The sequence below is a fragment of the Manis pentadactyla genome, chromosome 15 (genome assembly GCF_030020395.1).
Source record: "Manis pentadactyla isolate mManPen7 chromosome 15, mManPen7.hap1, whole genome shotgun sequence".
Lineage (NCBI taxonomy): Eukaryota > Metazoa > Chordata > Mammalia > Pholidota > Manidae > Manis > Manis pentadactyla.
Genome location: NC_080033.1, coordinates 44,685,764 through 44,700,488, shown reverse-complemented (window position 1 = coordinate 44,700,488; position 14,725 = coordinate 44,685,764). Strand labels below are relative to the sequence as shown.

The following is a 14,725-nucleotide window of genomic DNA, read 5'->3' as shown; positions in this document are numbered from 1 at the left end:
TGAATATATCTAAAATACATCTATTTTTATATATAGCATGTATTTGTAATGGATAATGTATATATGCCTGTATGGCTGGGGACTGGGGGTGATGGCATATCGGAGTGATTAAGTGCCCAGCCTGGAGCCGGACTTTCTGGGTTCAAGTCCCAGTGTTCACCAACTAGTAAATTACTTCATCTCTTTGCTACCAGTTTCTCCCACGTATGAATGGGGATAGTAATACCACCTCACGGACTTACTAGGAGGATTCGGTCAGGTGAAATCTGTAAAGCCCTTGGGACAGTACTGGCCCTTGATAATCCCACGTGTTTGCCAGTATCAGCTGAGGCCATGTCCTTGTCCGAGGTGTGATGCTCCCCCCGGCCTCAGCCCTCCTGGGAATCCGTGGGTTGTGAGTCTGGGAGGGCCCCATTCTCTCTCTGACACAGCCAGCTACTCTGGGTGCCATGTTTCCCTTCCAATCCCAAAAGTCTGTTGGGAGCCTCTGTAAATTTAATTGCCAAACTAATAATTTTAATCTTGACTCTGATGCTCCCTGATCTGACTGCAGCTCATGTGAAATGTCACAGTTGCAAGGTCCTTCCTTATCTGTGAAGCGTATCCATGCCTCAGGTATCCATGCTCCCCCTCACCTTCTTCCACTGGTAGGGTGTTGTTACTATCAAGTGGCTGGAGATGGGGATTGGGTTCAGTGGGAACTAGCGGGACTGTGGTGCAAAGGACAGGGACCTGGGAATGGACTCAGGGGAGGCGGTGGCCAGGTGCCCTGTTGTTGGGCTGGCCATGGCCTTCAGGCCTGCACCAGGACCGCTGTGGCCAGGGGCTGGGTCTGTTTCGAATTCTCCTCTTCTGACCACAAGTCTGCCTATGCTAGGTGGGGATTCAGGACTAGAGCCTGAAGCTGCAGGGAGTGTGGGGGCTGCCCCTTGTATGATAACCATTGTTTGTTGCAGAAAAAATGGATCTGTGACTCCTAGGTATGTCCAGGCCACCGTCCTTGCTAGGGCCTTTTCTGTGGACAGAGAGGATCTTCCTTGACTTCTTGCAGCCCAACCCCTCCCTACCTTCCTGTCCTGCTCCTCTGGCCTAGCTCAGCCCCTCCCAGGCCTGAGGCCAACAGAGCCGGTAGCAGATAAGCAGGACAGCAGAAGCCAATTTGTTGCCAGCTCTTTCCAGAGTCTCTGCTCGCCATACTTCTGTCTCCTCCCCTGGGTTGCAGCTGAGGTCAGGGCCTGCCTGAGATGTGGCCCGGCTAGGGAAGCATCTCCCTTCCAGCAGCCTAATGGGAGCTGACAGCAGAGGGCTTGTGGGGCAGGTGGGTCCTGCAAATGTTTGGCTGTTGCCAGGCAAGGCCTGTGGATGCTGGTATTTCCTGAAACTGGCATTTCCTGCCCAGTTGGTCACATGCACTCGGGCCCAGGGAGACTCAAATGTGGCTACCCAAGCCCAAATTCAAACAGCAGGGGCGCCATCCTGAGGTGGGGGTGAAGGAACAGAGACACTTTCCGCTACAGGAAAACATCGTAGTAGCTGGACTGCCTTTGAAATAGGCAGAGATGAGTGAGAAGAAGGAAATAGATATTGATTATGTAGCTGATATGTACAAAACACGTAATAGCAAATTGCATAGCAGATACTGTTCCGAATATGATATTAACATTTAATCCTCCCCACAGTGTTATCATAAGTGGCCCTGTCACTCCCATGTATAGACAATGACCCAAGGCAAAGCCACGTTCAGTGCCTTGCCCAGGTTTGACGTGCTGAGTGACTGAAGCAGGCTTCGGATCCCAGCACTGCAGCCCCAGGGAGGTCGCTCAGACACGCACAGCCTCTCGTTGGGCCCTCTCCTCTCAACTCTCCCACGCAGTCTTACTCCCATCCTTCAGAAACAAGAAAGCATCCGATAGTTTACATAACTTGTTCAGAATTCCACAGCGGTGAGTGGTGGAGCTGGGATTCAAACCCAGGCCTAGTCTGACTCCAAATGCTTTGTTCTTTACACTAAGCCAGGGCAAACCACAGACCTAAAGGACAAATCTGGCCCATCACCTGCTGTAGATAAAGCTGCTTTCACACTACAATAGCAGAGTTGAGCAGTTGTGGCAGAGACCTTTGCAGAAAAAGTTGACTCCTTCACTAAATATACAGGATGAATGAAAGGCAGCAAAGAACACTTCTGTCTACAAGCATCTGCGCACATAAGTGGTCATTCACATGTTAGTGTGAATTAGCCCTTAAACACTGTGACAGCTCCCTGAGAGCATCTCCAAGTTAAAAACAGAAGGGATTGTAGAGAATCACCTAAACCAACCCTCTCATTTTACAAATGGGGAAACTAAGGTTTCACGATGACTTTTCCAATGTGACTCAGTCATAACATCAGAGTAGCTGGTCTCAAGTGGGTGCTGGAAGTTCTAAACTTTTCCATAGCCTTGGCGTTTAATACAATTGACCCACGCAGACCCATCTTGACTGTTCCTTGACCCATGCAGACCCATCTTGACTGTTCCTTGACCCACGCAGACCCATCTTGACTTTTCCTTGACCCACGTAGACCCATCTTGACTGTTCCTTTTCAGGCTGTATGAGAAAATGATCTTCCTACTCCCCTGCAACAAGCCGTCCCTTGATGTCCATGTCCTCACGGCCTTGCTGTCCTTTCCCACAACTCTGGGGCACGTGTCAGGACTTGTCGGGTCCCTACCACCACTTTATTTCCAGAGGGCACCAAGTATAATGAGGGGAGCATGGACTTTGTCCATTAGTGGCCCTTATGACCTTGGGTAGATCATTTCCCAACCCCAGCCCTCAGTTTCCTCATTGAGGAAATTGTTCTTTTTGCTGCCTACCTCCCAGGATCACTGTCAGGAAAGCATGAGATATTTGAGGTAGGAAAGATTCAAATGAAGAGCCATCATAATTTGGGGGTGATGGAACTTTGGAAATAAGCCAGGGTGTCATCTTCATTTAGTTTGGGGTGGAGGACAGAGACTGACACCACGTATCATCAGGAGATGCCCCCACAGGTAATACAGCTGTGAGCCTTAAACATTTGTGAATCTGGTGATTATATGGATTCTCTCAGAAAAGTAGACCAAGACTTATCCATACAAAAACTTGCATTTAATTTCAGAAAGTTCTGAAATTTTTTGAAGCCCACCCCTGAACACTAGTTTTAATAACTCCTGGCCCATGGTACAGATGACAAAGTGAAGCCTAGAGAGAAATTACACGATATCAGTGCCTTTTGGGAGGAGATTAAAAATGAAATTATATCTCTCCAAAAATCAGACAAGGGCGTGACTAGATTTGGGACAGTTCAAAAGCCCACCAGTTGCCTAAAGTGAGGCTCGCCTATGAGGCTTCTCCTACCACATTTGTCTGCCCAGGGGACAGGGCAGCAGCCAGGGTTGCCCTTTATGCTTCTGGCCAGCCTCCCCCCCTACTCCTCCAGGGCCACTTACTCATTAAATGTCAGCATGCATGAGCGGAGGACTGGAGACACGGCTGCCTTTTGTTTAATTCATTATAATAAACCCTAACTCCAATTCTGGAGTTAAAACAAAATGACCAGAATGAGAGCACCCATTCTGGGATGTCTACACAACTTGACAGCCCACACCACTCACCGCCTTGGGATCCTTGGTGCAAGTGTATTTGCGCGTGCTGATGCGGCTGCACAGACTGGGCTCATGGCTAGCCAAAAAAATCCCAGCAGCTCAGAATGGAAGGGACCTTAGATGTTACGCAACCTTCCCCCTCCACCCCCACGTAACACTGAGTCCCCTCTACAGGCTACCCAAGAGACATTGTCTGCCACCTCCTGCATGTCTCCAGTGCTGCGGGGGCTCACACTTGCAGCAACAGCCCATTCTCTGTCTGGGCTAATCTTGTAAACTGTCTTCTCGGACTTCCTAACGCTGGCCTCAGTTCAGCCCTTGAGCCCACAACCAACTCCCTGAAAGCCTTTCCGTATTTGAAGACACAGACTGAACTGTTATCTTTCAGTGCCTCATTTACACTGGTGTCTGTCTACGTGCTGACTTGCATTAAAAATAATAATGTAAGTTATACCTTTCCCAAACAATGATAGTGCTTAGTACTAAGGTTAATGCAGCCTCCCCAGAAAAATGCACACATGCAACCAATTATGCATTGAATTCTGTCCAATTAGAGGGTCTGACCCCCTTGAAATTCAGCCCTCGAAATGAGAAAGCAAAACTGGATAACTAACTTGACACCCACTTTCTATTTAAATAAGCATATGTGTCAATCTCAGAGCTGGGATTACAGACTTAATCCCTCCCAGTCTCCTATTCCATGGGTTATAAAAAGTTATTTGGGTGAAATGTGGGCAACTATGACCAGAAACTCTTCTTTACTAGCTGGAGGCTGATCAGAGACAAGCCCATTTGCCTGGCATAATTTGTAGCATCACCTTCATGAAGAATCCACTACCAGATACACAGCACAGGAAATAGTCTTTATTACTCCATACACTTATTTTTCCATGAAGAGCACAGCTTTTAAAATAAATCCACACCAGACATAGAAATCTGATTGACACTGGAACAGTCCATGACACAGAGAGGGCACCACTGAACAGTCCTTATTTACACAGAAGTGGAGAAACAGTGGGATGAGTGTGGGCAGCCCAAGAGCGGCTTCACAGTCACTAGTATCTCGGTGACTTCTCTGATTATAGTAATCACTATGCTGATATCCATGGAGCTGTGGGTCCTGGAATTTAGGGTACTTTAGATTATCTGACCCAACCATGCCTTTGCAAAGAACTCTGAGGCTCACAGCAATGGAGCCACTCTCCCCAGAAACCAGCTAGTCCCCTGCAGACCCAGATCTGTGCAACTCTAAATGCTGTGCTGTTTCCACCACACCACCCTCTCTCTCTGTTCTTCTCCACTCCATAGCTTTCAGAGGAAACAAACAAACAAATGAAATGAGCTCAGTGGGCTCCTTTACTAAGAAATGACTTCTTTGGCAGGAATGCTTTGGTCTCACATTACTGGGGCTGGGGCACAGATCATCTGGGAGGAGACTGGTCCCCATCTGGAGGAACTCCCGCTGAGGATTAAGGCAGCTTCCGGAACTTTCATTCAGCAGGATATTGGGCAAGAGTTGGCAGCTCCCCTTCCCCTCTGTCTTGCTGGCATCTAGAATGAAGATGAACTAACGGGTGGACATTAAATAAGTAGACACTGAGTAGATGTTAACACGATGGTCTCAAACAGATATTTTACATTTTGTGGAAAATAATAATTCCTTTAAAATCTGGTAAAATATCAAAAGTGTCAATATACAGTACACAGGAGCACCCTGATTCTGGGTAACTCTATCAAAGAAAGGCCACAAAAAAGAAGTCAAATGTTATTTAGGATAAAGCACGTACTCCCGCAGCATTAAGTGTGCGGGGAAGGTGAATCCAGCAGGCTGGCTGGCACCTCCACGAGAACTTCCAAGGGCTTCTTCTGGGGTCCCTCCACACCCCAGGGCCCCGGCTTGGGGCCACGTTCCCCCAAGCCCAGGCTCAGGGGCCAACTTCCACCTCAAGGCAGCACCACTGTGTTGTTTGGTGTTGGATCAGCGAGCACCGCACCTCCGAGTCACCCTTAGGACGATGTCTGGAGGCAGAAGGGCCGCGTGCAGATGCAAAGAGAAAACCACAGGCTGCCTCTCAGGTGTGTCCCTGTTCTGGGACACAGGCTTTTCTGGCTGTTTGCTCTCATTTCAGCCAGGTAGACTCAGCTTTCCCCACCCTGCTGTTCCCCAGAGCTGTCACTGCCATCAAAAGAAAGCAGCTGAATGACTTTCTCTCTGGCAACCAGCTAGATGAGAATTGCATCATCTCCCCTTTTCCCTTCTTCCCATGCATTGTTCTTTTGCTAAGAAACACCTCTCGGCCACTTGACTGGAATCCTGTTGAATTTTAATGCTGACCCTGGGTGGGGTGAACCATATCAAGCACAGAATGTCAAGGTGCTCTGGGCTGAGAGTCAGGGGATCTGACTGGAGGTCCAACTGGATCGCCTCGTAGCTGAGAAACCTTGAACAAGAGTGACTGCAGTGCTGGGCCTTGCTTGTCTCACCTGGGAAATGGGGACACAGAAGCCGGCCCCACAGTCCTCACTGGGCAGATGGGAGGTGATGTGGATAAAAGTGCTTTGTAAGAAAACCTGTAACGTTAGGGGGGAATTACCCTTCACGGGAGGATCTCGGGTCCCTTCCGGGGCCATATTCCATCAGGGGTGGATCTCCCGCTCCCGTCTCCCAGACCAGTGCCTTCCTGTTCCACCCTGTTGGAGGCTCCCAGGCCCCAGCTTTTACAGGGTCCACAGCAACTGCCACTTGGGCTGTTTCCGACTTTGGGCTGGCCTTTTTCATATTTCCCAGAGGTCTCCTGGTTGATCCCCTGTAATCTAAAGAATGTCCTGAGAACCCTGACTCAGAAGGGACATGGGACCTTCAGAAGGAAAACCATCCCCTTGCGCCAAGCTGGCCTCTACATAATCCTCTTCACAGACTGCATGATTGATCAGGCTCAGTGACACCCTAGTTTCACTCACAGAACCTTCTGGATGTGTGTCTCCCGGCACTTCCAGCATTAAATGGAATGGTCCCCTTTTTCTGACCCAAGTTTCTGCAACAAGGGCTCCCACAGTCAGAATAAGAGCCCCATAAGTCCAGATTTCCAACAAGGCGGGGTGGGGCGTAAGAGACTCAAACCATAAATAGAAACCCCAAATAAATGCCACCAACTTCAACTACAAATCACTTCTCGGAATGAGCTGAAACTAAGCACCACTGCCACCAGAGGGCACCACTTGCGAGTCTGCATCAGACGTCAACCTGGAAATTCTCTAAAACCACCAGCCTGCGCCAGCAACTCAGAATTCTCTCTCCTCAGCTTGAACGACCAGGTTGCTGTGTGTTTGGTTCCACCCGGCCTTCCAAGGTGCCACGTCCAGTCCATGAAGAGAGACAAAGGGAGTTTTCAGGGCCAACTCCTTCACTTGAGTCTGCTGGTCTGTGCTGGGTGGGATTCCCAGGGAAAGGTTTTTGCAACTGTCCGTGAACGATAAATACACAAACAGCTTCTCAGGCTGCCCTTGGGCACTCACCCGCTCCTATGAGGACAGCAGAGAATCCCTTGGTAGAGACTCACTTCTGGCCTCACTGAGCTTCTGTCCCCAACCACCCAGAGAGGCCTCAGGACCCACAGCTGGGTTTCTGGGCCCTGTGTGCCTAACAGAACATGCCCTGCATGTGGCCTCCGTGAGCCTGTCTGCACTTCTGCAGACACCGCTCACTGCAGCTCATCGCCATCCTACCCCATGACCTCCACATCCATGACCTATCACCTGACCACCAGCAGCCACACTCCAGCAAACACGCAATTCAGACTCCGTTGACCAGAGTGAAAATTAACTCTGAAGGTTTCTGTTCTCCATCCCCTAGAGCATCTGCCCTTGGCCTTCATGACAGGGACAAATAAACCCACACGCCCTGACAGGGCACAGTTCAGATCCCTGTGTGCTGCCTGGAGTGGACAAGAGAGAAAGGATCTATGTCCTCCACCCCCGAGCCTCCAACTCAGCTGGCTTTTGTTTGTGTTTAGTTTTACGATGTTTGACATAAAAAAGTAATATCCTCTCTCTGATCTGTTGGACTGAGGATTTCTTCTGTGGCCCAAAGTACAAGTAAACGAGGTGGGGAGTTCTGCCCGTGCTGTGGAGCTCAGCCTGGGCCGCTCCCAAGTTGGGTGAGACCTCCCCAAAACAAAAGCAGTTCAACAGAGTCATTTTCCTGTTCCCTCCTCTCCTCTTCTCCCTCGAGGCTCACCAATCCAAGCTCACAGTCCCAGGCCAGGTGAACAGAAGGTGAATGAAAACCGGAGCACAGCATTTGTAACTGGGACAAGAGGAAGAAGGGTAGGAAAGAACGCCTCCAGGAGAGGAATCCCAGGACAGCGTCCAGGGTGGTGGTGACTTGACCTGGACATCGGCACAGCAGGGTCCCTCCTGGGGGTCAGGTTCAGAGGGCCAACCAGTGCTGCAGCTGCAGAGAGAGACAGCAAGGTGTGCCAGGGCCGGGGGCATGGTTGGAGAGCACCAGGGCCAGCCCAGACGGGCAGCAGGAAGCACAGAGCAGGCAGAACACGTGCCTCTCACTTCAAAGACCCTGGAGAACATGCAGGTTGATTCCTAATTGTCACTTGGGCCCAGAAAGCACCAAAGAGCCCTCCCAAAGTCCGACAGCAAGTTTGAAACAGGGGGCTTGGTGGGGCCCTCCCCATCTCCTCTCCCCAAAATCTTTAAGGGGAAAGGGGTAGGAGGTCAGTGTGTAACTGATATACCTGCGGGTCTTCCTTCAATGTAAGAAATCCTCAGCCTAGTCTGGTGACAGTTCACAGAGGGAAAAAGTGTTTAGGGACTTGGTATCCCAGGACCCAGGAGCAGAGGGGCAGTCAGGGCTGGTAGAAGGCAGAGGACAGGCCCCTCTCCTCTGCCCCAAATACCTAGAGCCACAGCTGTTCTGGGTGGGGTGTGATCCTATCTGAGGCATTCAGCACCCAGTAGGGAGCAGTGAGAGCCCAGACCACGGCCCGCACCCGCAACGGCCTAGGCTGCACCTACCTGGAACTGCCTGACATCCCTCTGGGCCACCAGGTGATGCTCACTCTCCGGCGTGATGCCATAGGCCAGTCTCTGTGAGAGGGTGGAGAAGGGGCGGAGCCTCAGCTGGGCCCCGGGACACCCTCCCAGTGGCCCAGAGGACGCCCCAGGTAAAGGCTACCTGCCATTTGGCCCTTAAGTCCCACATGGACACTGTGTGAGGTCTGCACAAGATGCTCGCCACCCTTGTTTGTGGAGCTGGTCACTCTGAGTCACTCACTCAGTGAATGTTCAGTGAGCCCTGTGGTCAGACACTGGACGAGGCCCTTGGGGTCCAAAGTTGAAGGTGACCCAGAGGCTCTGCACCGGGGGGGCTTACAGTGCAGGGAAGGGGCTGGCATTGAACAGATAAAGACACAGGCCACCAAAACCACTACTGGAGAAAGTGCTGCAGAGGACAAGCTCGGAGGGCAGATTAGAGGGGACCAGGTCGGGACTCAGGAAGACATTGAGAATCAGTCACCAATCCCGAGATGGCGAGATGCCCTTGCCGGTCCCAGAGTGTGAAGAATAAAAAGCTCAAGGCAGGTCCTCGTTCCCACGTCCCGGATGAGCCCACAGAACACGGGTCCTCCCAGCGACCAGAGGCTCCCAGACGTTGGGATTTCAGGGCCAGGAAACACGTACAAGGAACTGGGGGAGGGGCAGACCCAGCCCCGCCTGGGTCCCTCTTCCCTAAGGTTCTGTGTGGGCCCCTTACATCCTCACTGTCATCTGTCCCCCAGTTAGAACATGAGCTCCTGGAGAGAATCCAGCCCAGGTCATAGCCTCTCAGTGTCTGTGGAGTGAGGGATGGAAGGAATGCCACCTCAGTCTTGCAAAGTAAGGACATGTAGAAAAGATTATCATTATTTATAAACGAAAAGGTATTTTACGAACCCAAGACTAGGAAAGACATGATTTCAGAGTACAGGTTTGCTGAATACTTGTCTATGTATATGTGTATACGATGTGTACAGATGAAGAAGAAAGTGTAGTTTGGAAATCTCTGGTTTAGGCTGATCGGGTGTCAGGTTCAGGAAGGACGCAGGTAAACCAAGATGACAGGGTCACAGTGAGCTCGGATGGGGAGAGTGGGGACATCTGGGGACATGAGACTCCTTAGAAAGGGAAACAGGAGAAGGCCCAATTAAGGCAGTCTAATATCCTTAGAGGACTCAAGGACTGCAGGGCACCCCTTTGCATAACAAACAGTAGGAATGGCAGGAGGAGCATATATGGCATATGACACACAATGTCACAGCAGGTAAAAGGCACTGAACACATCCTTTGTGCCAGGAACTGTGCTAAACACTCCTCTTTTCCTTCAAGGTTACAAAGGTGGAAACTGAGGCTCAGGGTGGTAAATGACTTGGACCCCACGGTGGGTCTGCTGTCCGTGCCCTTCTGTCTGCCCTGCTCAGGGCGCCCCCTCCCATCCTGGCCCCTCGCCCCCAGCCAGAGCTCACCTCCCGAATGGAGCCCCGCGTGCTGAGGAACTTGTAGGTGGTGTAGATGGGCACCAGGGCCATGGAGGAGAGCGCGATGCCCCAGCCCACCCAGTTGGCCCACAGTGGGAAGATGTAGTCATCATAGGTGAGCGGCTTGAAGCTGATGACGCTGACCACCACCACAAACTGGGGGAACAGGAAGGGAGGCAGGGAAGAGAGACAGGAGACGGAGGGGCAGGGGTACAGGATGGGAGGAGGGAAGGAGGTAGGAAGGAGGTGGGAAAGATGGACAGAAGCAGAGAAAGATCAGAGGGATGTGAGGGGCAGGGAGGGAGGTGGGTCACGGGCAGAGGACAGAGTGAGGAAGGGCAGAAGAGAGAGAGGAGAAAGAATTCAAGAAGCCAATGTCATGAAAAAGAGACAAAGACAATAGGAGCAAGAAAAAGAAGAATGGAAAGGTAACGCTGGAGCTGGGCTGAGTGGTGGCACACACCGCCCCCCTGGGGACCCGGCCCCAGGCTAGAGACCCCACTAGGGGGGAAGGCCACCGTGCTATGACAGGGCTGAGCATCCACGCGTCCTGTCACATGAGCAGGGCTCTGCCTCCCAGAACCTCCTCCCCTAGGAAAAAAACATGCTCACCCACCGCCACCCTGGGCACAGACCTCTTGCCCCAGGGAGCCCCAGCCACACCCCACACACCAGGAGGAAGGCAGGGCTGACAAACTTCCAGCACAGTCTCCAGTACAGGCCCGGCTTGAACCCCATCATCTGCTGGATGTCATTGCTGAACCTGTCCACACCTGCACACACACAGGGCAGCCCCGTCACGTGGCCCCGCACAGCCCCAGCCACCCCCTGGGCCCTCCCACAGGTTCTGTACTCAGGCGGGGAGCAGGGCAGTGAGACAGAACACCCTGGCCCTTGGCTGGTGAAGAACAAGGGGAAGGTGACACTCAGGGGCAGTATCACCTTTCAGGTGCCACCCCAATTCATTTCTTGGAGGGAAAGCAGGGCTTGGGGCTGGAGGGGACCTGCTCCAGTCTCCACAGCCGGGTGGCCTGACAGCAAAGCACCCCCCTGCACCGTCTCTTTCCTCTGCGCATGCTCCCTTGAAAGTGACCACAGCACCTTCCCTGATTCTCATCTGGCAGAAAAGCCCAATCACACTGCCATCTGCCTGACTAGTAGAAAAGAGTGAGACAGGACTAACTAACACTTTGATGTGACCCCTGCAGAAAAAAAATGCACAGTTACAAACACCTTTGACAATTTGTAATGTGTTCTCCTTATTCAGCTCCAGAATAAGGTGGCCAGGGAAATACAAAGCACCAGCTCCATGTGAATTTCACATAGACCATGAAAATCACATTATTTTAACTACAACTCATGCGATATTTGGAGCATACTTATACTAAAACAATTATTCATATGTATCTGAAATTCAGGTTTAAAAGAGCACCTTGTGTTATATTTGCTAAATCTGGCAGCCCTACCCTAGGCTGAATTACGTGGCTTGGAGATGAGCAGCTTCCTCGGATTTCCCCTTTCAAAGCTGACGCCGGAGGCCTCTGGGGGCCTCTGCAGCCTCCTGTTAACAGGCCTGCGTGCAAGGATGAGCTGAGGGCTGGGAGAGCTGTTCCTGATAAGTGACCTGCTCGTTCTGGAATCAGCCAGGGGCTGTCCTGGAAATGGGAAGGCCCTTTTGCATCTCCAGGGGCAGAGGGTCCCGGAGCAGCAGGGGCCCTGAGGCTTTCCCACCCACTCAGGGCCCAGCACGTACCATAAAACCAGGACACTCCAATGGCTTCCATGAGCACAGCAAAAAGAATGGAGGTCCCCGCGGCAAATGTGTCCAGCAGGGTCAGCACGTATATCCCACCCTGGGGCATGGAGGGAGAAAGCCTGAGGCCACCTTGGCTAGAAATGGCCACTGACTGTTATGTGTATGCCAACTGTCCCACTTGCTTAGAACCCAGTTTCAGAATGTGGGTGACAGGCCTGTGGTGCTATTGTGCTGATGTCACATGTTCGCATCCTTACAAAGGCCTTTTGAAGTCCCTGGGTCTGAGGGTGGGTACTGTAGCCAGTCAAAGGCCAGGTGGGTTTCAAAAAGATTTCTGCCTCTCAAGCCAATAAGCAGCTAGTAGGGTTGCCTGGAGCTCTTTGGGCTCAGAGGTAGAAGATAACAATGGGATGTAACCCCAGGGGATCCCAACCGGGTTGAGGATGCCGGCTCCCCATGGCTCCCCCTGAGCTCACCCCATCTGGGAATGTCTGACTGGGTGGAAATGCAGCCGCACAAGTTCTGAGTGACCCAGAGCCCAGCCCCGCCTCACCTTGGTTATGCAAAATAGGGCCAGAAGGAAAGTTCCAAAGGTAACTCCAAAGGTGAAGAGCTTCCTGTGTCGCTTCAGGACCTGGAAGTCGTCGGCCAGGCCTGTGATGACCGCCTCCATGCCTCCCATCTGGAGGGAACCAGGCAGAGTGGGGAGCAGGAATGAGGAGCTCCCTGCACCTCGGTCTCAGGCCCCAGGCCACCTGGGGCCGCCTGCAGCTGGGGACTCAGGCACCCTGCCAGCTGCCTCGCCTCTCTAGAGAAATCGGCCGGTTCTGCCTTCTCCATCCTCATCCCACCTCTGCCAGCTTTTCAGCCAGAATAGAACTCGGAAACTATGTGGGAAAGGTGAAGAGTTAACTCCTATCTCCTCCTAATCCCAGGCACCTGACCCTCTCAATCAGCCCGAGTGGACACTGGGAGCCAAGGGGGGAAAGAGGGGGCAAAAACACGCATGTAATACATTTGCACGTTAATAAGGGCTTCTGGAAACATCTACCAAAGGAGAGCTTCCGGTGGTTGCAAGTATAGGTAGTGGTTTCTGACAAGGATTTTCGGCTGCCTCTGTAATTGTCAATCAAGTAGTCACTTCAAACTCCAGACTCTCAGTCTGAAAGGGTCTCTTATCCCATAGCTATGGACAAATCTATTTTTTATGAGGCCCTCGCTATGGCCTCATGAGTAACAATTACATGCTTACATCAGTGACATCCCAAGACTGGGATGGCAGACAAGGAGTATGCATGCCACCATTCTCTACCTCATGCAGGTCTCCTCTACCCTTGGCAGACACTATTTATTAATTAAAAGCAATATTCCCTCCTGTGTGCTGGGAAGCAGCCTCAGAATCCTCGACACACTGCTTCTAGCAGATCTACCAACTGAAAGGAAAAGGCAGTAAAAGGAAGCCTATTTGCTAGCCCTACCCTAAGACTTCTTGCAAATTTCCAGGCACAATATACAAAAGGTAGACATAGATATAATAAGACATCAGTAAACTGCATCTTACATATGCATAAACTAAAAGGTCCTAAGATGAATGAGGCTTAATGTGTTTTTGCTGGTTGTTGGTGATGAAATATGGTGAGAAGAATGCTTGGTTAGAGAACAAGAGTTCCATCGGTACCGTCTCTGAATTCAGTGTCCCTGTCCTCAAGAGGGGCCTGCTGTGCCGGCTTATCTGAGGTCCTCTCTGATGTGCAGTTCCACGATGCCAACGAGCTTTCTATTGGTTCTTGGCTTTGGCCTAAGTCTTGCCTTTTTGAGGGAGGACTCACTTCCATGTTTGTATTTAAATAGGGCCTCTGGAACCAACTACCAACCAGAGACTTGAATGGTGGGAACTTTAGGCTGGGTAGCTGGGGTGGGTGGGGGGAGGCTCAGGCCCAGTGGTGTGTGGGGTGGGGTGTATCCTGGGCAGGCTTACTCACTGAGCTGTCAATTCCTAGAGCCAGGAGCATGATGAAGAACACAATAGCCCAGAATGTGGATCCCGACAGGGTGGAAATGGCTTCTGGGTACAGGATGAAGACTAGGCCAGCTCCTGCAAGAAACACCAAGGACCTCACCAATGGCTGGGACTGTCTGAGCTGGAGATGGCAGCATTCTGAGGCCCAGTCAGCCCTAGCCCAGGCCCATGACAGTTGGTCAGTCATGTGCGGCAGAGCAAACCAAGGGTCTAAAGATGCAGCGAGCTCCAGCTTGCAGTTCACTGCACAGCACGGAGGCTGATTCAGAGCCAGGTCAGAGGGCCGTGCCTTGCCTGGAGAGCTACAGCTACATGCATTGGATCCTACCTCCTGCACACCGTGAGAATCCTCTTACTCTCAAAAGTCTGTTGTCCTCAGAGTCCATTTGAGCTCCTCCCCGGGTCTCAGCTTCTTTGTGGATTATGGGGAGCAGTGGGGAAGGACACAGTTTCCACAGTCAGACTGGTCAGAGCTTGAATCTGGCACTATTGCTCAGTAGCTGGGGGACCTGGGACAACTTACACAGCCTGAGTCTCAGCTTTCTCCTCTTTAAAATGGGCCCATTCACACTTGCCACATGGAGCTGTCAGAACCAATGAAGCGATGTCAGGTGCTCAGCATGGGGGCTCGTCTAGGGAGCTCCGAAATCAGCCCTACCTGGCCTGACTCAGAGGAAGCTTCTGTTACACACGCAGGGTCCAGGACTGCCTGGAGCTCCTGGTCATAGCCTCAAAGGAAGCCTATCACATGGGCAGCTTGGGAAGCTCCATGTCCAGCAGCCTCAGTCCTGAG

The 14,725-nt window shown here is 51.7% G+C and overlaps 1 protein-coding gene across 1 annotated transcript in view; it reads right to left on the bottom strand.

The window, feature by feature from the left end:
• Positions 1-7,893: 7,893 nt before the first annotated feature.
• The window catches only part of LOC118910207 (sodium-dependent noradrenaline transporter), a 42,202-nt gene continuing 35,370 nt past the window's right edge, over positions 7,894-14,725 (bottom strand). Inside the window, exons 9-15 of the mRNA XM_057493013.1 lie at positions 13,895-14,007; positions 12,466-12,594; positions 11,910-12,009; positions 10,829-10,929; positions 10,145-10,312; positions 8,658-8,729; positions 7,894-8,079 (exon numbers count right to left, since the gene is read on the bottom strand). Of these exons, the coding sequence (XP_057348996.1) occupies positions 8,056-8,079; positions 8,658-8,729; positions 10,145-10,312; positions 10,829-10,929; positions 11,910-12,009; positions 12,466-12,594; positions 13,895-14,007 (707 nt within the window). The 3' untranslated portion in view covers positions 7,894-8,055. The remainder of the gene's footprint in view (positions 8,080-8,657; positions 8,730-10,144; positions 10,313-10,828; positions 10,930-11,909; positions 12,010-12,465; positions 12,595-13,894; positions 14,008-14,725) is intronic.